The sequence below is a fragment of the Colias eurytheme genome, chromosome 18 (assembly GCF_061535395.1).
Source record: "Colias eurytheme isolate Ceu_HAF_F1 chromosome 18, ilColEury1 Martin Lab GWU primary, whole genome shotgun sequence".
NCBI lineage: Eukaryota > Metazoa > Arthropoda > Insecta > Lepidoptera > Pieridae > Colias > Colias eurytheme.
The window spans coordinates 2209963-2235150 of record NC_142997.1 but is presented as its reverse complement, the minus strand read 5'-3'; the positions used below and the strand labels follow the sequence as shown (position 1 = coordinate 2235150).

Genomic DNA, 25188 nt, shown 5'->3' with positions numbered 1-25188 from the left:
TAAAAACAATAGGTAAATACTAATGTATTGAGTTAAGATTTCTAATTATCTGATCAGGAAATAACGAATAACAATAAATAAGTTGCTTATACCAACTAAAAAAGATTTTTTAGACAAACAGATTTTATATATAGAATTTCCGAATGTCGTGTGCAGTGACGAACACTGGGATGATATCTTCCCACTTAAAGACTTAATTTCAATCGACTCTACCAAGGTATATACGAAAGATTCTGGGCATATTTTTACGTTTCACGCAACCGTAATATAGTCTAGTTTACATAGCTAGAACTCAAATCTACTTATCTAATTTTTTTTGAGCACTACACCAAAAACTAAAAAATAACGGTCGTTTTCGGCTGCAAAATCACGTCACCTGACTTTGACGTGTGTTTACCATGACATGTAATAATTCTCTGAAAACTGTTTCCATGAAAAAAAGTTCTCTAAAATGTTAAGATTGCGTAGATAAATATTACACTGCATTAGGTTTAAGCATATAAAAATAAAACACGATTTACTTCAAACTGAGACGTGGGAAGTATAGCTCCCAGCGTTTTAATAAGGGTTAACTTTGACCTGCAGAAAAAACTTGATAACGTAATCATTACCCGTCAACAAACTAACCAACGCTTAATCATTCCAAAAGTAATTAACATTTATGGTAAAAGAACAACTCGTTATTTAGTTCCTCAATTACTAAATAATCTTGATTTGAACCTAAAAAAAAGCATAAATAATAATAATATTAAATCTAAATTAAAACTGCATTTTGTAAACAACCTGTATAGGTCTATTGTATAATGTCGTATAATAATTGTCTGTAACTTGTCGCGTGCACACGAGCGCGCTGTGCATTTGTCGTGGATAGATTGCTTTGCATGCCGGACAAATCTTTGTGGTTTTTGGCATGTTCAATTATGTAAAATGTATTTGTTATTGATAAATAAATAAATAAAAAAATAAAAAAAATATAACCTCCATATTACAAACTAAATGATTTTCAAATCGTTGAAGTTTTTTCTAACTTTATTAAAGTAATTTGATTGTGTTAGACATCTTATAAGCAGTAGGTACCTAAATATTTTAAAATGAAACTTCTTTAGGCTTGTTGGGAGTAAAATTTCAAGGTCGAGTCATGGAAATAAGGTGACGATTTTGGTATCTTTGAATCTTGCCAAAGAAGTTTCACTCCTGACACGTGAGCCCTTCACACACGCCCTTTTTAAATAAAAATACATTTATACGGGGAATAATACAAATAATTTACTGAAACAGATTTGTACTTAATACAATCTTCATCGTTAATAAAATAATTATAGTATAAATCATCAATGGGAAACAAAGTGAAGAAAAAAGTCGTAAAATATGCTGTGGGAAACACGAACAAGCGCCATATGTCACATATTTAATCACAAACTTTTTCTTTTTATATATTCCATTATTATTTTCACTCTACAAGACTACAAATGAGCTTCAATAAGATTTTGTAATAATGATTTCTTACTTATAGGTACTAACAAACTATAAGTGAATTAAAATATAGGTACCTAACTTTAAGGAATAATAGATATTGAAAGTTATCGAATTTATTAGGATTTTTTAATAAATTAATCTTACAAAACATCGATTAACATAATATGAAATTAAAGTATTAATGAGCAGATTTAATTAAATATAAGAATCATATTCATTCAATTTATATTCACGCATTTAGATGTAGGTATTTAGCTTCTATAATACCTAATATACAGAAAAATTTACATAATAGAGTATAATATGTACTACAATCACTGTACTCTAGCATAACAATGAAAACGCCACTAAGCTATCAACTCAATTTGCGATACTCGTTACAAAGCTCTTCATGACTCCAAGCATTGCATAAAATGCAGTTAAATTACTTAGCGCTTGAATGTGGGCGGCTCCACCGCGCCATCTCTCGACGATTCGCTTCGTAAGCACGACATAACAGCTGTGAGCCGACTGTCTGAGTCGCTTGGCGACCGCTGACTTGTTTAATCGGTGTCACGAGTGTGTTTCCAAAGCCATTTTAATTTAAAAAAAAAGAACTTTAATAATCTGCGCGCGTTTGAAATTAAAAAATAAAAATTGTCAATTCGCGGCAACCGAGGCGACATATTCGAATTGTTCAAGTGTCAAAATTTGTAAATAAATGTGTTTTGATAAATCGCGTGTTATCGTTTTATTTGCGGAGCACTATTTTTATTAGTTATACAATAACAATATACAGTTTTTGATACGTGTGTTGATATTATAATAGAGGAGAGTCATGGAAAAAACTGGAGGCTCGCGGTTACTGCAGATGCAGGTGAGCTTTGTAGCTTTGGCTTAAAAATTAATAAATGATTATGTAAATATAGGTAATACGTTTAGGTAAACAATTTATAAAATAATACTATACGTTTAGGTAAACAATTTATAAAATTAATAATAAAGAATAGTGTGGTCGTAGAATTAAAATATGAAATAAGAAATGCTCTACCACTGCTCTACATTTATTAAGTACCGATTAATAATATAATATTCGATACAATACATTACAGTTTACATACATATAAACGTACCTAAAGTGCTTACTGAAATTGATAACATGATAATATATTATTATTATCCTTGTTTCCTTCAAACAACTTGTTTATACCAACGTAGTTTTCATATAATATGTTCGGTTTAATAAACAATCATAAATTTTACAGTCTTTACGTAACATAACTCTACTATTTGAGCTCTGTTTATTTTATTTTAAATAGTAAATAAGCTATAGATTTTAATAATTAGCAATTATAGAAACTCTACAATATTTACTCCGAAGTAAATTATATAAATATATACTTAAACAACACATTGCAACTTCTCTTCTTGTATGACTCTACAAACTAAGAACGACTCTACGTACATGAAAAAGGTTAACAATGAAATACGTATTATAGATACTAAGTAGGTTTTCAATGTAAATTCGTTATTAGATATTTTTATGTTATGTATGTATAGCCTACAGGTAAATAATAAAATATTATTGAATATTCCTGCATAACATTTTCCTTGTTAGTTACATAACTTTAACTTTTTGTTAATTTTAAAACTTGTAAATTACCTAATATAATATAAATTAATTTTATAATAATTAAAATCACTCATTTACCTCAATACCAACCTTTCTGAGTAATAATAATTAATCTCTTTGCACTACAAGCATTCCAATATGAATCACAAGCAGTTATTTTTTTTAAACTGCAAAATTCGTTACAAGTTTCGCAAACATTCTATCCTTATCACACCACAATATTCCCCCATTAGTTTGAAAGGGAACGGAAGATGTAAACCGATTTCTATTCAAAGAATCTCGCGAACTGAACCTTGACCTCGGTCATTTCGTTCATTTATTTATTATTTACTCGCTCATTGGAACAGCATGGCGTGTAAAGTAAGCATTTTTTGCAAATACATATAACAAACATTTAAACATTGGAAGTAAATAACAGACAAACTCGGTTCTGTTCTATTTATAACAAATTACACATTACGATTACATTAGGTTTATATTATTTATATTGATCTACTAACTTCTCAAAATTATATGTTTCCAATATTTTTATTTTCTTTTTACATAAATTAATCAGATACCTAATAAAATAGCTCTACCATTAGATTTCTTAAAGTTGTTCTGAGTAATGCTGAAGTAGAGACTTTGTGTACTAGTCATAATTTCTGCTTTTCATTTTGCACATTTACATAAAAATGATACTTGTTGCCGTTATTGCTGAGTCAAGAGAAAGGCTATTATAGCCTATTAATGTTCTCTATAATAGCGTTACAGAGAATGGCTTGAGCTCTAAATCCTTGAAGCCATATTAGATTTTTTCACACCATCGGTCAAAGGTTGTTGAACCGAATCATTAATCATCAGAGTACTGTAACGGACATGTGCGAAACTTATCTATACCTACATAACTTACTTACTTAACTATACTTATTACTTAACATACTTAACTATACCTACATATGTACAAACATTGGGAATTCTGCACAGCTTTATTATCTTACTATTAGTTGAAAATTAATTGCAGCAATGTATTCGCATTTTAAGGCAAAAATTAAAAATAAAAAAGCAGTTATTAAGCGTAGTTAGGTACTTGTATAAAATTAAATTTACCCAAATAACAGCTTACTATTAGGTACCCACTTTATCACGCACCCACTTTTAATATAACAAAAATAATGGAAATAAATAGACAAAAGATGTCGATGAAATAGGTAAATCTACTCAATCTAACCTATAATTTACTCATCCCCTTAATCATGTCGGAGTTACATGAACATTTGACCTAACCAAATTCACCGGAATTTCAATGCTTTCCAAATGTGCATAAATTATCCTACCATTACAAAAAATTACAAAGTAAGACGAAGGAAACGGAAAGGCTAATGACCGTTTTGTTACTGTACATTGTCGACAATGGTCTTTTGCAATTTAAAATTTCCGACTTGCAACACTAGGTACCATAAATTGCAAGGGTTCTGATATCAGCTACTATTCCACATGGTAATTGTTTCATTAAAGTATTAGGTAAACTTGTGAGTTTATAAAGAGGAAGTTATTCCTAAAAATGTTGGCCCCTTGGAATAGATTGATAAGATAATCGTATCCTGATAAATATGATGTCTGAGTTATAATCTGAATTTTCATATCGGCTCTACTGATAGTTGGAGCATCGATTTTTCCGATTACTGCATTTGCATAGAAGCATAATTGACACTCGGGTCGTATACAGGTGTAACTACTGAACTTATTTACCTAAGTATTGGTTTTTTAAAAACTCTATCAACTAATAAACATCACGATAAAGAAGATTTATCATAGACGTTCCAGTCTTTCAATATTAATTAATTAATGAAAAGTTACACAATTATATTAAACGTATAAATGTTCACGTCACAAGGGTGGAAACATTGGTAATCCGTAATAACATAATGGGGGACGTGTCATCGCGACACGTTGGCCCACTTCCCTCGGTCGATAACTTGACAATGCTGCAATTCGGGTCACAGTATTGGAAATAACGGTTTAACCTCTATTGGCGATTAATTCGAAAAAGGGATTAAATAGAGCAGGATGTATTAGCTGAAACTCTACTATAGAATATGTTTGTAATAAATTAAGTTTGTAAAGCCTCGTTAGTATTTTTTTGGAATTAAATGAAAAATCTAACCATCCTTTTTTCAAGTCTTACAGATTCGGTACCCCGTGCAAAACTGAGGATTTATTCAGAATGAAAATAATTCCAAATTTAATAAAATATGTCTTAGAAATTTCATATCTACACATTTTTCTTATACCTATAACGCTATAATTCTAATAAGAGGATCAAATTAACCGAAAGGCATTGAATTATGCGCTAACAATTACTCTAGCCCATTATCCAGTATCATAATTGCTTAACATAAGATAGCCTGAAGCCTGTATTATTAGTTATTATAATTTATCGCCAAGTAAGTATAGACTAGTCTAGGCGATGGTTCGAGAAATAGGCTCTAATATTGCAAATCCTGTTTAGTTCCTAATAACTACTGTTTTCATGGAAGCAATAGATTACATAGAAACTAAATCGTTCTAAAGAATCCTAGAGCCTATAACCTAGTGTGAAAGGATTTCAAGATCCTCCTCAAGTTTAAAATAAAATCCAAATGCAGATAATTACTGTGAAATGTAGACGGTATAGATTTTTAATTTAGGTATTATCTTTAGTGCGTATTTCCTTTTTAGTAATATCCAACGTAATTTCGTTAGTGAAATCAAGTAATTAACCAGAATTCGACGTGTTACGTAGAAATTGAATATTGAGCTTTACGACCATGCATTATGAGCATGATAATTTTTCATAAAGTTATTTAATCATACTGAGCTTTCGAGGTGCGGTGGTGAGGTAACTATCGTAAAAATATGACTTGTGTGAATGCCCTTATTCGCGACGCTTATCGTATACACGCAAAAGTCGGCTACATTTCACAGTAAATGATGTAATGGGCACGGTTTTTATAAGTAAAATTAAAAACTACAATAAAATGTAGGTTATACAGGTTTAACAGTATGAAAAATTAATATTACATAACTACCTATATTATATTATATCCAGCGTAATGTAAGTTACAATAATTGTATTTAAATGCGTATTACGGAAACACGTGTTGTTTCATAATGTTAATACATATTACAAAAGCAATAAAAATATTAGTTAAAAAATATTATGTGGTGCCTCTGTTTTCCATAAATATTTATAATTTATGAATATAAAATAGTCTTACCGCAATTTATTGAAATAAACTATATTCGCGAGCATATTTCCGCATAGTATAGCATGATAAATGCAAAATGATATTCAAGTACTTGACCCAAATGCATTGATATCGATTAGCGTACAGTAGACCTGTCTGTACTTCAATAAGCCTTTTAGAAATATATCATTTTACGACACTATGAAATCTGAATGACAGCATGGAACTTCGCTGGAATTAAGGAAAACAAGGTTTATTTATCGCATAATATTGTTATTATTATTCCCATGTCTGCTGATCGAATATTTCTCACTACTGAATTTGTAGTGTCAACTAACTTAGTTATTTTTCGTCTTAAATATATTTATCAACACATTATTACAAAGGAAAACTCCCATTAGGAAACTGATCACGTCGCAACATAAATCAAAGCGATTTTTGTCATTGTATTTTAATGGAAAGCTTATAAAACACCACGGACGTCTATACCAAAATATCCTTGTGCCTATATGTGGAGGTCCGTGGGTGCTATCTGATCTGGTTTTTACGATTACTGCTTAAAATTGCAACAACCGCCTACGTACTTCTTCGAGTTCCTTTAACGAGCATATTTATTATATAATAAATTATGCAATGGCAAGTCTTCTTTCCAACGCACAGGGATCATAATAATTTCAATAAAATCAATAAAAAATCCATTTTCTCTTTCATAATTATGTTGCAGTTGTATTTTGATATTGTTATGTTACTTTTTTACGTAATTAATAAATGATAATAATTATACGATGTTACCTACGGCTATTTATTAATCATCCACTTTTCAATCATCCAGGGATATATTATTAAGTTAAATCTGTTTTCTGTAAAAAAATAATAAATGCAAACTACTTCGGATAAATGTTGATATTAGGGAAGTGTTTGTCGTGAAGTACAATACACAAGCGAAGCCACGACTGAATACTTAATGCCAAATAAGCCTTGGATAATCTCAGTATGATTCCTTTTAGTCCATTGAATAAAAAGTTCTAGAGTGCGTGAGTTAGTAACGTAAGATGTTTCTTCGGAAACATGTCAAGAGTCCCTAGGTAATAAACATACTAAAACCCCGGGCCACTAGGAGGAGCCCCGGAGTGGGGGGAGGGGGAAAATGGGTCCATTTTTTCATTTTTCGCTTAAATCTCAAAAACGGTACATGTTAGAGAAAAACTTTCAAGGAAAAGTTGAAAGGCCATAAAATTATCTACAAGTTGTACCTGAATCATTTTTTCCTATATCCTACCGTTTCTGAGTTATACGCAGTAAAACATGATTTTGGCTCAAACAATTTCCACATCAATCGATCAAAAAATATTTCTTTCTTCCAAAAAACTCAAAAGTGCAACTTGTGACCGGTACTGATAGATTGCTCTTAATTAGGTCTATAATTGGTAAAATAAACACATTCCTCCATGGAAGCCTTTAGGAGGAATCGATTGTCAAAATATTATATTATGGTAGTTTGAGTTACTGAACTTGATCTTTTTATTTTTTTCTTCCAAAAAACTCATAAGTGCAACTTGTGACCGGTACAGATAGATTGCTCATAATTGGGTCTATCATTGATAAAAATACCAGATTCCAACACGGAGGCGTTTACGGGGAATTGAATTTTATTAGGGTAGTTACGATACTTGAACTTTTTATTTTTTTTCTCCAAAAAAACTCAAAAGTGCAACTTGTGACCGATACTGATAGATTGCTCTTAATTAGGTCTATAATTAGTAAAATAAACACATTCCTCCATGGAAGCCTTTAGGAGGAATCGATTTTCAAAATACTATATTAGGGTAGTTTGAGTTACTGAACTTGATCTTTTTATTTTTTTCTTCCAAAAAACTCAAAAGTGCAACTTGTGACTGGTACTGTTAGATTGCTCTTAATTAGGTCTATAATTGGTAAAATAAACACATTCCTCCATGGAAGCCTTTAGGAGGAATCGATTGTCAAAATACTATATTAGGGTAGTTTGAGTTACTGAACTTGATCTTTTTATTTTTTTCTTCCAAAAAACTCAAAAGTGCAACTTGTGACCGGTACAGATAGATTGCTCATAATTAGGTCTATCATTGATAAAAATACCAGATTCCACCATGGAGGCGTTTACGGGGAATTGAATTTTATTAGGGTAGATACGATACTTGAACTTTTTATTTTTTTTCTTCCAAAAAAACTCAAAAGTGCAACTTGTGACCGGTACCGATAGATTGCTCATAATTAGGTCTATCATTGATAAAAAAACCAGATTCCACCATGGAGGCCTTTAGGAGGTATTGAATTTTATTAGGGTAGTTACGATACATGAACTTTTTAACTAACTACCCTAATAAAATTCAATTCCCCGTAAACGCCTCCATGGTGGAATCTGGTATTTTTATCAATGATAGACCTAATTATGAGCAATCTATCTGTACCGGTCACAAGTTTCACTTTTGAGCTTTTTGGAAGAAAAAAAATAAAAAGTTCATGTATCGTAACTACCCTGATAAAATTCAATTCCCCGTAAACGCCTCCGTGGTGGAATGTGGTCTTTTTAGCAATGATAGACCTAATTATGAGCAATCTATCTGTACCGGTCACAAGTTGCACTTTTGAGTTTTTTGGAAGAAAAAAAATAAAAAGATCAAGTTCAGTAACTCAAACTGCCCTAATATAATATTTTGACAATCGATTCCTCCTAAAGGCTTCCATGGAGGAATGTGTTTATTTTACCAATTATAGAACTAATTAAGAGCAATCTATCAGTACTGGTCACAAGTTGCACATTTGAGTTTTTTGGAAGAAAGAAATATTTTTTGATCGATTGATGTTGAAATTGTTTGAGCCAAAATCATGTTTTACTGCGTATAACTCAGAAACGGTAGGATATAGGAAAAAATGATTCAGGTACAACTTGTAGATAATTTTATGGCCTTTCAATTTTTCCTTGAAAGTTTTTCTCTAACATGTACCGTTTTTGAGATTTAAGCGAAAAATGAAAAAATGGACCCATTTCCCCCCTCCCCCCACTCCGGGGCTCCTCCTAGTGTCCCGGGGTTTTAGTATGTTTATTACCTAGGGACTCTTGACATGTTTCCGAAGAAACATCTTACGTTACTAACTCACGCACTCTAGACCCCCCTTGGAGGGACTCATTCAATGGACTATTTGGTCCATTTCATATAAACTTTTCACATTAAGACCCACCAAGCAAACGCTATCAAAAGAAGGGTCAACGCATCATTGACATTGCCCTGTAGTGGCCGTGTCCTTACTAAGGTCCTATACGTGCAATCAATGCAGAACAATAGATTAAAAACAAAAGCATTATTATTGCAGTAGATATATGCAGTACAAAGTACCGAGGCGGAAAGTGGCGAGCCGTTCTGACTAATCGAGGAATGCGCCGTAATGGACACTTGAGTCAATAATGTTCCAAGTGAAGTAGAGTCGACTTAATTTATATTATCTTCAAAGTGTTCATTAGTTAGCCAGCCTTATCATACGCTGTTAGCCAAACTTTATGAGTTTCCTAGCACATATTTCAAAAGGGTATTAGTAATGAGGTTAAATTGCGAGACGCATAGTGTCAGTGATTATCTCTACAAAATATGATCTCGATTAAACTAGTATACAATTTAAATCCATTTCATAACAACACTTTGGTAGCAGGTGCCAATTACTCCATCATATACTCCATACATCGAACTAAAATCATGAATATAAAATGAAAAACATTTTGCCTTTCAGAGAAGCCAGTTCAAACAGTTTATGTTTTAAAAGGTTTTATAGAATCCGCCGCTCAATGCTTTTCATTAGTATAAAAGGAATGCAGTAACACGCGTGATATAGTTTACTTAAATGGATGAAGTACATACTGCATTATCACACAATCTTTGAACAGATGTTCCGATGCAGTATTTATAAATTATTTATAATATGCAAGCATATTGGTCAATTATTTATTTTTCGTTTAAAGGATCACAGTGTGAAAGATATTGTGTAAATCCAGATATTATATCTTACTAGCGGTCCGCCCCGGCTTCGCCCGTGGTACATATGAAAAATAGATGTTGGCCGATTCTCAGACTTACCCGATATGCACAGAAAATTTCATGAGAATCGGTCCACCCGTTTCGGAGGAGTATGCAGACTAACATTGTGACACGAGAATTTTATATATAAGATATTATTTACAAACGCAATTATGAAAGTAGAAGTGAATTATTAAACCTATTAATAAACTCGCTCCAAGTGTCTAGAAACCCCGGAAAGATCAAATATAATAATTATGTTTATATACCATACGGCATACCATTCCTTTCTCATTGAGCTATCAAAATCCTAATAAAACCTACCTAAACCAGCTAATAATCCTCGTAAATTCCTCATTTCCTTTCCTGGCTAATTTCCTTTTCTTTTCTTTCACAGATAGAAAGGACAAAGCGAATGGTAAAGTATTTTGTAGTATAATTAAGATAGCTATGGATAATAAAGACTTCAAATAATAATACACAAATACAGTAAAGATCTTGTTATCTACGATGATCTTAATAGTATCTAAGTTTTGGAAGGTTCCACCAACAACCTTATCAAGCAATAGCTGAAATATTTATAAATTTTATTAGGGCTCTATCAAAAGAACTTTCGTAAAATAACATAGGTATGTATATGTCGTGGCCATATCGTAAATTTGCTCATTTCATGATATGATTGGCCATTTCACGAAATCGTCGCATTTCGTGAAATGGCCAATTTAGTTTGGCCACATCATGATGTGGCTTGAGCAGATCAATGATAAGAAATCGTTTCACGATATGGCCAACTAAACGCGCGGTTTTTTCATGAAATGATCAAAATTATTTGATCATATCGTAAAATAGTTACATTAATCATTGGTAGAGGCGCTGCAAGCTCTGTGTTTATGTGATAAGATGGCGGCCGCTGGCGAAAATTTAATTATTCGCAGTTAAAAACTTCATAATTCGTTTAATAACAATATGAAGAAAGTCATAGCAAAGAATTTACGACGGTTCGAGTACTATGGAAAATGTCTATATGTATTGAAGTTGAAGTATCTTATATGTATTGAAGAAAAAATGCGTCTTAAATAAAATAATTTAACGCATTTTTTCATTTAGGATATATACATATTTATATATCCTACTATAGTATTTTAATTATTTGTTTTTTAAAAAGCGATCCGTTTCTGGCACTCGCCGGCCGCTGCCGCGGCACGCTCGCTTTGCTCGCTCGGCTCGTGCGTTGTTTATCAAAGTCTAACCTAACTGTTTTTTATTGCAAAAACGATACAAGTTTTTAGAATATTCTGAATTTTTTTAATATTTTATGGACTCTTTATATTTTACTAGCTGCTCCGCGCGGTTTCACACCCGTGGCTCCACTCCTGTTGCCCGTAGCGTGATGAAATATAGCCTATCTAACACCGAAAGAATTTTTCAAATCGGAACAGTAGTTCCCGAGATTAGTGCGTTCAAACAAACAAACAAACAAAGAAACAAACAAACAAACAAACAAACTCTTCAGCTTTATAATATTAGTATAGATACGATCTGGCCAAATGTGGATGGCCAAATCGTGAAACGTTGACGATTTAACGATCTGATCAAACTATGTTGGCCATTTCATGAAATGCGACCATTTCGTGAAATGATCGATCATATCATGAAATGAGCAAATCTACGATATGGCCACGACATATACGCTACGCTCTTTAAAAACAAATGAAGAACCTCATTTTTTTTCTTATTTTTTTTAGCTTTTGCGTAATTGGATCAATACCTAAGTTTAAATACAAAAGGAAGCGAACTGTATTTCCTCAAATCTAACGCGCTAAAATGCCACATTCAATTTAAAATGTTCACATCTTGCCTTTGCTGAATATATTGAGCTCGTTATTCAATCGCGGCAAATTGATATAAATAACAGTTCAATACAGAAAGGACCAATTAAGGTCCACGAATGTAATTGACGAAGCGGTATTACTTTACTTGACACACTATTCATTATTTATACATTGACCTCATATGAGGAACATGTAATTATGGTAGAATACAAATTAGGGCTTTACGATTTTTTTGTTTTTGGTTGAAAGATCATGGATTTTGAATGACGTGTTTTTAAATCTGCATATAAGCGAAATCTTAATGTCTTCAAACCAAAACGAAGATTAATTATTATTAAATAAAATTAATTATTATTTTAAAAATACTAATACATTCCTCGTGTCTCTAGCTAGATCAATAAATACTGTAAAGGTTGGTTAAAGCTCATTTCCACGCTTACTACCTATCTAGTATGACACGATTTTTTGTATACGATCGTAATTCCTGCATGACATGAAAATCGCGTTTCAACCGTCCATATATTAAATTTAGATACCATAATATAGGACACCGTTTATAGATTACCTAACAGGCACGATATACAAGCTAATCTACGTGCTATACATTATATTTTTCGACACTTGAACAATGATATTTTATTTCAAAAATTAGGCTATTAAATGCATGAACCGAATGCTCGCAGATTCAAATTATTATCCTTAACTTAGGGGAAAGATTGTGTTTTTAAACTCTATAAAGTTTTGGCACTATTTGGATCCTTTTTACGAATAATTAGGTAATTCCTGGCGCAAATGCATTATAATAAATGCTCAAAATAGGTACATTTTCATACTAGAGGTGTCCATTACAAGATCCTTAGACCACTCCGGTTTGTCCTTGGGAAAGCAAACCAGTCGTTGTATCAGCCGCCATCTTAATGACGTCTATAACGCGCAAACCGTGACGAAGTGAGGGTCCACAGACTGACACCTCACACCACTGTCCACTGATGAGTACATTGCGAAGATCATTTGATACTTTGTTGGGGGAAGGTCAACTTTTACTCATTAAGAATGTGCCTTTGTTGTTACTTTGTGTTGCTAAATACTAACTAAGAATTCTATGGAATTATTAAGCAAAGACTGTACGTACAGAATAAGGCTAAATACTTAACACTTTAAAGCTTTTACTTTTCAGTAATATAAAATCGAAAGTACTCACAACTCACAACAATTAAGTTCCAACTAAGTCGACATACGGAAGCCATATTTAGTGTTGGCGTACAATGAGACCAAATTAACGAAAGTGCTGACGTCACAAACATCCTACAAGGAAGCGATCATGAGTCAATAGTCTCGTTGAGTGAACATTTATGGATTTGCATCTAGCTACGTAGGCGAACAATATGCCTTAGATCATTATCATAAAGTTCATCTCGCATTGCTCAGTCAGCACTCAGCGAAGAGCGCAATGATGCCAAAGGCCAAGATTTCCAAGCATAATATTGGAAAGTTAGAAAGTAAGGACTGCACCGTTGAAATATTTATTCCAAGCGAAATTTAAATAGCGAGCGCAGTGAGATTTACTGAAATGTACGATTTATTTTTAGAGAGTTTATTTCAAAATTCTTGTTGCGCGGGTTTGTTATGAAATGTTTATAAGGACCCAATTATAACTTCTATATATGTACCTACTTACATTATATTATGTACATACAACTTGGCTTGGCGTTTTACTTCGAAACTTCCATCATTGCCGAGAAAACATTTAATAACACAAAAGGCTCTATTGGCATTCTTATCATTATTATCATTGATTCTATAACTTAATTACGTGCGATTTTCACAGCTATCTTCATATTATTATAATTCCCCACTTCACCCTTGACTCTGTGACATTATACAATTAATAATACAATTCCCGAAGATTTATTTTAATATTATTGTACCTACATGAGAAACACGATAACTCCATCAGGTTCCCATTAGCGGTTCGTACGTTTATTTAATCGATCCATTGTCAATCCACAAGAAACAAGCAATTTGTCCCATCATTGTTTACTTTCAATATAGCTCATATTGCCAATCTCGGATCTCCCTTTAAAACCAACCTTAACACTGCTGCATAAGTTCTATTTTAGAATGTTGCGAATGTTATGTATATTCACTTGCAAAATATAAAAACCGATGTTGCAATAACAGGGTCAAGTTAACGGTAAGTCACTCGCAGGTCATGGTTTATTAATGGCGTGACATTGGTTGCCACGTGCTCCGTTGCATAGGAACGGAAAAACAAACAAAACTTTGAACCATAAGTTCTGAAACTTGAACCATTCATTCAGTATGTCTTGGTTGTTTGTTTCGAAATCAGTTTGGTTCGAAAATAATGTCGGTTTTTTGAGGATTCTGCATAATTTGGATAATTAATCTAGAGGCATTTTTCGAAAGCTTTATTGCGAATTGTTATTATCTTGTTCAAATAAATTTAACGATTTGCTATAAAGTTATGGAAACAAGTTATTCAAGATCTTTGGACCATGTGAACTGGTGGAACCCGGAACATTGGAAGTCTCGTCGCCTTAAAACTATGTCTTCGTCGTCGTTAGACATTGCTGATCCTACGGAGATAAGAAACGGTTGGCTCACTCTAAAAGAGTCAAAGGTGAGATTAGTTATCTGTCAATGCCCAGAAATATATTTTTCATGAGGAACTTGATAAATTTCAACATTTTTTTGGTAGAAATCAATCGGTACCCTATTACCTACGTTTAGTCCACTATCATCAGAAATGAGAAATCTGGGAGATACATAATTTCAGTTGCGTCCGGAATCCCATCGTGCTTGCGCTACATTTCTAAACTAAAACTGGAATTCAACTGCACCTCACTGATCCCTATACCATATAACATTTCAAGTATAATCAATCCTTTAAAATCAGCCTTTACACTAAAAAAAGAACCCCAATGTGTTTATCCACACACCGAAACAATCAAAGATGCCATGTTAAGTTAGTCAGCGAACGTAGGCGATCGTGTGTTACATCACACGCTTAGCATACGACCTCGTGACTCACGCTCCATGCTGAATACGAAACTAGTTTGCAAATTGTGAGCAATGGTGTTAACTTCGCAGAAACTTGGAGCACTTGCGATCTTGCAGGCGCTAGTAATGTAGAGCGGTTGTGATTCCACAAGCTCTCGACAAATGTAAAGAAAATATATTAATAGATGAGATGAGATCTATGTATTTAGTTTCAAAAGTAATCTAATGCACGAATGAAAATTAAAGAATACAACCAGACTTCTGAAAGATATGATTAATGTGCCAAGACTGGGAGATGAAGTTTCCTTTGTTCAAAAAGTTCCGGACTTGACATTCAATTACCTGTTGAAAAATGTACTCTGTTACATAATACCTTTACCGCTGCATTATCGAAATCGCGATAACATTAAAGATTCAAGCAAGACTCGTTTCTATCTGCAGTAAGGTCGTTGACAGACGATGAGTCACACACGACCAAGTGTGAGCTTCCCATATAGGCCATATATGGCTTTTGTTCACGAGACCGCTTGCCTTGACGTATATAATATGGAAATTAATTATATGACAAAGTTTTCTAAACAAACATGCAAAGTAGATAATAGTTAAAATATTAAAAAGGCGCACATTTGGCCTTTGTCAGGATACTTTTTTTACTTCCTTGAGTACTTATATACCTAATATGAAATAAATAAATCGTTCAGTTTCTACTAAATAGACTTGTCATTATATTATTGTGTATAATCAGACACACACACCTAATATTCATACGCATTACATGTATATTGCTAAAGGGTGTAAAATATAGTTAAAATTTGCATCTCCCAAAAATATTTTACAAATAAATCAAAATCAGATTATAATTTTTTTTACATTTAATTAAGGTAAACTATCTTGGTCAAAATGAATAGGTAAATCTAGTTTAAAATTAAATCGATAATTGAAAATGACCTTGTATTGTTTATACATATCATATCACATCGATTGTCCACCTACGATGTTTCAAACGACTTATTTGAATAGCTAGTTCCTTTTATTGTTAGAGGCATAATAATGATCGATTGATTTATGTTAACGCGTAATACAATTTAAACATCGATAATATGCGAACTTTCAATTAAAAACAACAATGATTTTGTGCTTTTTTATAACATAGAGCTAGAGCTAGCGCAAGAGCATTCTTTCGTGATCTTTTAGTATAAAAGAAAACTCGTATTCCGTATTGTTCAGTATTACAACATTGCATATAATCTTTTGGAACGCACTAAGAACAACGAAATAATGCTCTGCGCCTATTTACACTAAAATCATTTGACATAGTGTTATAATTTTATTGCTTTTAATCCTTAATTATTTTAACCGATAACTACAGCATAATTTGCACTACGCCTAGTGTAAACAGCAATATACACTAACGAAGCAGCCCTTGGCGCTCTAATTAAACTCCAAGTACACGCAATAATTGAATCCAATAATAATCAATGTCTGTGGACCGAGTGACCGTTGTGACAGTGTTAATTAGGCGTACAACCTGATTGCGTAACGAGCTGACGCGTAACAATGTCGCGTAATGAATGATAATGTTGAGATTCCACACTATTTATAATTTATAGGAAGGGTGAAATCGGATCCTCTGAGAATATGTTGCATTTGCAAAGGTAATTAGGTAGTGTGTAGTTGACTAGAGAAACTACTAAGTCTAACAGTAAACAGTTATTGACTGGATAATTATTTTAATACTTCATAATCATCAGCTTAAATAGGTAGGTATACATGTAGACATACATGTATATTTATTTATATTTGAAGAAGGTCACTTTTCAAAATACATTAGGTACCACAAACACTTAAACTGTCGATCTTAAATCTAGAGTTTAGTCGATAGAGACTAATGTTAGCTATAATTTATAGGCATAGAAACAATAAGTTTAAATAAACAGATAGTTTAGATCTAACCTTCGAAATTGTAGCGCGGAAATTATGTAAATAACAATAAAAGAAGGCGGCAGACAGGTTGTTGATGCGTAGGAGTCGACCTCCTGTGCTGTCGAGCGTATCCTATTTCAACCACTGGCGTTTCTTTTGTTTAACATTTACCTTAGGGAAAATTCTCTATAAATCGAATTATTTTTTTTCTATACGAAAATCATTTAATAATACTCATATGTTGTGTCCTTAAAGAGTAGGTATATATTGTGCAAACAATTTTTCATAGTTATATAACGATGCTAAATATAGTAATTGCTCTCGTCGTTTGCTCATACTTTAAACATATACCTACCGCTTATTGTACTTAAATTACCTGTTAAATTATGACAGCGCTCTACATCATTAAAATTACAAATTATGTTAAGACAAGACATTCACTCTTCACACACTCTTCTACTTACTTGCAGAAAATAAAATAAATATCTCACTATCATATTCCTTTTTGCAAATGGAAGATATTTGGTCATTCTGGTAGCCATTTTAGGAAATACATTATTAGGAAATTTCACCGTACATAGTTTACAGATATCGTTCAATTCAACTTTAAAGACTATTTCATTACTCCTCAAACTCTTTTGCATATTTAACAACATTACATTCAACATTTTTCTCTCCCACCAGGCGCGGTTCCAACAAAAGCAGTTACAAGAGAAAGAGATGAAGATCGCATCTCTATACGAGGCTCAACAGGCCAGAGCTCTGGACAGGGTCAGACATTCGCCCAGCAATGGGAATGTCACAACCCCTAGCCCACCCATTCCCCATCAACCTGGAAAGGTAACATACCTATTCATTTTAAGATGGTTAGAAGAAATTCTTTAACATTTTTGTTGTATTATATAATATGAGAGTAGGCAAACGAGCATGTGGATTGCCTGATGGTAAGCAATTCCACAGCCCATAGACATCTACAGACGACGTGTCCAAAGATGCATTTCTAATCACTATGCATTCTCTCTCAAAAACTTGCCCAATCATAACATATTGTGACAAGAAAGTCGACTCTGAGAATCTTATCTGCTTCCTAATATACAATGTTTAAAAATTCTTATATTTCTATAGTTCAATGAACCGTAGAGAGAGTATTCAGACAAAGACCACGGTCTTAACGAAATTCTGAATAATATTATAGAGCGGCTTACTTTACTGTAAAATTCTTTCCACTAATCAATGAACATTATGCTGTAGATTGTATGTAACAATATTATTTTAAAATTTTCAGGTGCGTCAAATGTTTGAAGAGCGTCGTACAAAAGCGGGCATCGATAAAAGTTACCCGCTACAACCGATACAGAACACGGAACGAACACAACCCAGGAAGGCCTTACCTAATGGTTATAGTAAAGTTAGCAATACAAAGGCCACGGTGGAGAAGAAGACGTCCATTCGAGCCCAAAATACTGTGAGCTCACATAGCGTTAGGAAACAGGTGACTCAGGTGAGCTTTTCTTCGTGAGCTTCTTTCATTTCTAGAATATTGTATCAGTAGGTACTTTAGAGAAAATTTGTGCGAAGATGATATCAATTTCAATGTTAGGTCATATAACTACGTATAATTTATTATAAATATGTATTAACTTGGCTCGTTAATTTTACAATCTATACATTCCATTTTTGTACTCTACGTATTATAATATATCTAGTTCTTACCTCATCCATACAAAGAACATCTTACAATATTGTTGTGGTAATATTGACAATGGTTTGTACTTTGTACGTCAAGTTTGTCTTAAATCAAAGTCGACGGTGCGGTTAACCAAGTAAGTACAAGTGAAGTGAGTACACACCTATCGCACAATGTAAAACGATATGGAGAATACTAGAAACAATTAGTTTATTGTTTTCTAGAAATTATTAACAATCTAAAAAAGGATTTCTCTCAACTTATTTCAATTTATTTTTTCAAACATATCTTATATGACCAGAAATGTAGAGTCATTCAGAAGCTTTTAAATTTTTAGATAAGATTTAAAAATATAAATCATTAATTATGTTTTTGAATCTTGAAATGGATTGTCGAGCATGCCGAATGGGGTAGGGGATTTTTGTAACGTTTAAAATTAAGTAATTTCTATAGAGTGATGATGTGCCACATGATTTTTGTTTCTTTGTTTTAAATTAAAGATATTTTCCACTCATTAAATTCTTAATGAAATTGATGGAATACATAATATAATATGTATAACCACAAATCATTCTACGCTGTGTGGTTGGATTGACTTTGGACTATAGTAACCAGTTCCTACTTACACGAATACATACTATACGATAATCTTGATAGATTCGAAACGTAACGACCCTTACAGGTACACAAAGTGAACAGCATTGTAAACGGATCGGGCGATCTCAACCACAACCACGAATTGGATCTCAATGCTGTCAAATCATTGGTAAGTTATCCATATGAAACGTCCAATAGGTGTCAATTTATTGACCATGTGCATTGATACTTTTTTGAAGTGAAACTTTTTTAGGCGCGTTGAGAGTAAAATTTCAAGGTCGCGTCATGGCAATACCGTCACGTCATGGTGGAGTAAGGCGACGATTTTGGTATCTTTGAATCTTAAATAAAATATATTACAGGGCAATTTTCACACACGGCACGGTCTGATCCCGTACTAGAAGCTTTCGCTTAAGTTATGAAAACCAGATGGCTGATAGACATACACGTATAATTTTAAATAAATACTTATATAAATAATTAACACCCAGACACCGAGCAAACATCTATGTTCATCACACAAATATTTGCCCCGGTCGGGAATAGAACCCACGAACTTTTCCAAAAGTTTCACTTCGGACACGTGTGCTCGGCACACGATCTTTTTTATAATTATAATAATAAACACTTTATTGCACACACAAACAAAACAAAATCAAACAAAAAATACAAACAAAGTAATATAGAGCGGTACAAAATAGGCGGCCTTATCGCTAATAAGCGATATCTTCCAGGCAACCTTAGTATATAGGAAAAGTTTGAATGAAAATAAACAATTGGAAAGTAGATGGAGCATAGCGAAACATAATAAAAGGTGCAAATAAAAGTAGTAAATAGATACATAAATACAAATATTAAAATATACTTTCTTCTCTGATTTTGTTTTATGTACGATATTAAACCTTAAAATGTTGTACACTCCAGTCAAACACCAACGGTAGGGACCATTCGGTGGACGAGTTGGATCGCGCGGACAATAACTATATGTTGGAAAACGAAACGTTTCCGGAGGCCCTCGCGCCGGTCACCCCACGGTCTCCTGAGCTGGAGGAAGTTAAGAGAGTTGTTAAAAGGTAGGTTTATTTATTAATTACTAGCTTTCCGCCCGCGGCTTCGCCCGCATTTTCAAAGATAAACCCGCATAGTTCCCGTTCCCGTGGGATTTCCGGGATAAAACCTATCCTATGTGTTAATCCAAGTTACCCTCTATATGTGTGCTAAAATTCATTGTAATCGGTTCAGCAGTTTTTGCGTGAAAGAGTAACAAACATCCATACATCCATACATCCATACCTACTTACAAACTTTCACATTTATAATATTATAATAGGAAGTGATATAATTTGTTATTTTTAATGAGGAGAAGTTGGTATTGAAGGATAAGTTTAATTATAACTTTATAAGATCATTGATGAACATTGTCGGAATATTATGATGTTTAGCAAATGTTAAGCTTAATGTGTGCGATAAAATATTTTTTATTCTATTTTTTGTCTTGTATAATTCTTTCTAGACAAACAAATCTCATTATTATAGAAATCCTCCGCCACAAACTCTACCTGCAACAAAAGCTACGAAACCCATTTCAAAACCAACAGCAACTGTGCCAAAGAAAGTGTCCAATGAAAATGCGGTAAGTAATACTACAAGTAAATCACAATTCATTAATATATTGAATTTTTTTAAGCCTCACTTATAAGAGCACAATTTTATAATAAAATTGGGTATTTGCAGTATTTCTAAATAATTTAACTTTCAAACGCTTTTACTTCTTTCAAGCTTCTTTCATTAGTACAGAACCAATTATTAAGAATAAGTGCTTCAATTTAATTTTCTTGTAATAAAATATTTTGTTGTAACAACCTTTTTGATAACAATCTCCTTTCATCAACAAGCTTTACATTTTTTCTATGTGACATTCCTAATTCGAAATTGCCAAACACAACACGTCGAATCCAGTCCACAATGTCACCCAAGTTTTATAAAATTAAAATTTAAAAGTGCAAATATTAAATAGTGGTTACAATTAAATGGCAGGTAACGGAGAACACCAGTAAGCCCCGAGGGGTCATGCAGCGAGTTAACCCTGTGAGTATACTTAGATAAAAAGACTATAAAAAATATATGTTTTCGCCTGAGGTTTTCGCGCTAAAAACTCAAAAGATTAGTGCATTCATCAAAACAGAAAACTCGCAAGTTCAAATTTGTTTGCTCATATTTTCATCAAGATGTAACTGAACTCTATAATTTTGACGATTTAGGTATTATTTAATTGCATTTCTCAGTTCGTATTTTTTTCCATTGAAGTTTTTGTTTATTTTTTGTATTTTTTTCAGGTGCCAAGAAGAACGCCCGTGGTACGTGTATAATCATTTTGAAAAAAAATCGCAAAAATCTTGCTAAACATTTTTTTATTTTTTTACTAAAAATGTATCAATTAAATGTTTAGTACATAACGAGACTAATCTACTAGACATTTTATATACAATCCCGTAACATTATAGAGTCCACAAGCGTCAAGCGGCCCCAAACCACGCACGGGGTCCGGGCCCCGCGCGGGACCCGTGGGCACTAGTGCGGGGGGCGCGGGGTCGGGGGACGCGTGCGCGGTGTGCGGGCGCCGCTTCGCGCCCGACCGCCTCGCGAAGCATCAGGAGATCTGCCGCAAGACACACTCCAAGCGACGCAAACCGTTCGACGTCATCAAGCACCGGCTGGCGGTGAGTGGGGGCGTGGGGACATATTGCGTACTGACACATTGTATAACATAGCACAGAAACACTGCATACTGAAACACTGTGTAAAATAATACATACTGACATACTGCATACTGAAATAATGCATACTGATACACTGTGTACTGAAATAATGCATACTGATACACTGTGTACTGAAATAATGCATACTGATACACTGCATACTAAAATAATGCATACTGACACACTGCATATTGAGATAATGCATACTGACACAATGCATACTGAAATAATGCATACTGACACACTGCATACTGACACACTGCCTACATAGAATTTATAATTTCAGAATAATATAATTACAGCGTATACATAATTTATTACATTTTCACGCTTTACTGGAACAGGGTACCGATGCAGATAAGGCAAGCAATAATTACCTTTCATACTAAATTTATCATTGTCTATTTGAACCAAATATCCCATCGCATCACTTTCCCACAGTACCTACCCAAACTATAGCTTGTGTACAAGTCACCAAATACGTCGTAAACTAAGAGCCTCTGCAAAACTGTTTACAATTAGACATAACGCCTTAACAAATAATATCAACATAAAAAAAGGATTGAGTTTAAGACATTCATGATATTTTTACGTCGTTATTCATAAATTACACTGCGTATCTCTCATAATAGTACTACACATAATAAACATAATAAAAACACAACAGGGCACAGAAGCGGAGCCGTTCATCGGCAAGCTGCGCAAGAACGTCACGTCCACATCATCCAGTAAAGTGCAGAGCAAATCTCTGAACAGTAACTGGCGCCAGAAGCACGAGGAGTTCATACAGGCGATTCGAGCCGCTAAGCAGGTGCAAGCGCATCTTAACGCTGGTGGTGAGTGGTGTATAGTAAATTATCTAGATTCTAGGTGAAAATAAATTGCACGTTTTGTTTGGTAAAGATGTAACTTTTTCTCTTTATTATATTAGGTATTGCATAATTTAAGTGCAAAAACCGACTAGGAAAAAATTGCGCTCTTGTTGTTTTAAGACACATCCCTATATTTCAATACATTTTTTTCAGGTAAGCTCAGCGACCTCCCCCCACCACCCCCCTCTGAGAACCCCGACTACGTGCAGTGTCCGCACTGTAACCGCCGCTTCAACCAAGGAGCCGCCGAGCGACATATACCCAAATGTGCCAATTTCCAATTTAATAAGCCCAAACCGGCCGCAAAACGCAGGTAACCGACTGGCAAACAGACGAACACACGACAACCAAACCAAACAGTACTTGGGACACGGCAAACAGTACATGTAACAGACAAACAACACTCGTGGCAGGTTAATAACAGCACGTGTAATACGGTATACAGTACTTGAAACGCAGTATACAGTACTTGTGACGCAGTATACAGTACTTGTGACGCAGTATACAGTACTTGTGACGCAGTATACAGTACTTGTGACACGGCAACCAGTGCGTGTAATATTACAACAAATATACACTATGATATTTGTAGTGGTTTAGTCAATATAAACCAAAGTTTGATCGAAAATTGGTTGTCGAATAACTAAGTAAAACTCATTAGAAGATAGAAAGTCAAATTGAAATTAATTTTTGGCACAATACTTTGCTTGATTAAAGAAAATTTAATTCTGTAGACTCAACGATTATTAACATTTTAATGGATCAAATAATAGTAACAATCCTGTAATTTTACGTTTTTTTAAACTATTGCTCTAATGTAAATTATACAGCAAATAATGAAGTGTCAAAAACTATGTAACTTTAGGATAAGTACTTCTAAATTTTTAATAATTAGTCATTGTTACTTTTAATCGAAATATTTTTAAGTGACTAAGCATTTTTATGAAGAATATGACAAATATTATTTATTTGTGCCCAATTTTCGTAAATAATACAACGAAATTGTGTAGATATACTTTATACAACTATTGTGATAATCGATCGCTAATAAGATAGAGATTTTAACGCATTATAAGTTGAATATTTTAGAAAAAAATCATTATGTGGAAAATTAGTTATGTCTGACATAATAATAACTTTTGAAAAATCGATTCCATTTATTTACTTGGAGATTATAATACAAGCCATTTTTACAATAACATTATTTTACTTGGTGAAATCGTTTTATGATATAATTAGTCCCAATCCAAATTAAAATGAAGAAAGTAAAATTAAAGGATAACAATAAATTTGATTGTGGGACTTGCTTTCGAAACTTTATCCAACGCTTGTTGTTAGCAATCGTACTTTATTATATTATATGGATGTCGATTGTTTTCCTGTATTACGTTGCCTGCGTTTTTCGAGACCTTCTCGAATGTACGCTATGCAAGAAATAAATTTTATTTACTGTATAGAGCGAATTTCATAGTTCGCAATACCTTTTTGTTTTTCTTAAATTTTTAAGTACATTTTTCTGTTTTAATTGAATCTCTACCAAATTACTATTATCTAGTAAGTAATTCACAAAATAACTGACATTATGTCGTGTCAAATAACCCATTTTATAGTCTATCATAATGGTTGTTAATATACAAGTAATAAATAGAATAAAAAATACCTACATAATAATAATTTGTAACGCTTCTGAAACTGATAATTTTAGCTAGACTAAGCGGACATTCCGACTGTAATGATTCCATAATGTGGATAATCCGACAATAGGCTGTATACATATTCCTTAGAAGTGACATTAGTGTAGCTTTTGGGACCTTTAATTAAAATTGTGTAATGTTCAACTATATTTTAAAGTTTAAGAACGTTTGTACAAAATACGCTTTTAAAAATGTTAACTATGCGAATATTACAATTTTTTAAATATATGCATTTTATATTAGATTCGTTGTTTCATTTTTCCCTACACCTAACCAACTATATATTACGGTGCATTGACATCAAACGAACATAGAGCATGTTAACGAAAACTCGTATTCAGTGTTGAATTCAATATTTGAACATTGCATAGAATGTATTTTTCGAAGCCACATAACGACGAAAGAATGTTCAAAAAAGAATAGTGGGGTTGAGCATTCGCTTGTTTGATGCAAATGC

General features: G+C 33.2%; 1 protein-coding gene across 1 annotated transcript; it reads left to right on the top strand.

Annotated features, from left to right (window-relative positions):
- Positions 1–1970: 1970 nt before the first annotated feature.
- Positions 1971–24975, top strand: LOC149900462 (uncharacterized). Its single transcript, XM_090112519.1, has 11 exons — positions 1971–2332; positions 17807–17962; positions 18408–18623; positions 19492–19575; positions 20331–20479; positions 20943–21039; positions 21444–21494; positions 21743–21763; positions 21911–22126; positions 22833–23001; positions 23191–24975. The coding sequence occupies exons 1-11, from the start codon at positions 2294–2296 to the stop codon at positions 23352–23354; spliced, it is 1362 nt and encodes a 453-aa protein (XP_089968645.1). The 5' UTR covers positions 1971–2293; the 3' UTR covers positions 23355–24975.
- Positions 24976–25188: the final 213 nt, after the last annotated feature.

Coding starts and splice junctions, on each gene's coding strand:
- LOC149900462 (XM_090112519.1), top strand. CDS start 2,294: ATGGAAAAAACTGGAGGCTCGCGGTTACTGCAGATGCAG. Junction 20,480..20,942: donor GTTAAGAGAGTTGTTAAAAG/GTAGGTTTATTT, acceptor TCATTATTATAG/AAATCCTCCGCCACAAACTC. Junction 22,127..22,832: donor TCATCAAGCACCGGCTGGCG/GTGAGTGGGGGC, acceptor AAAACACAACAG/GGCACAGAAGCGGAGCCGTT.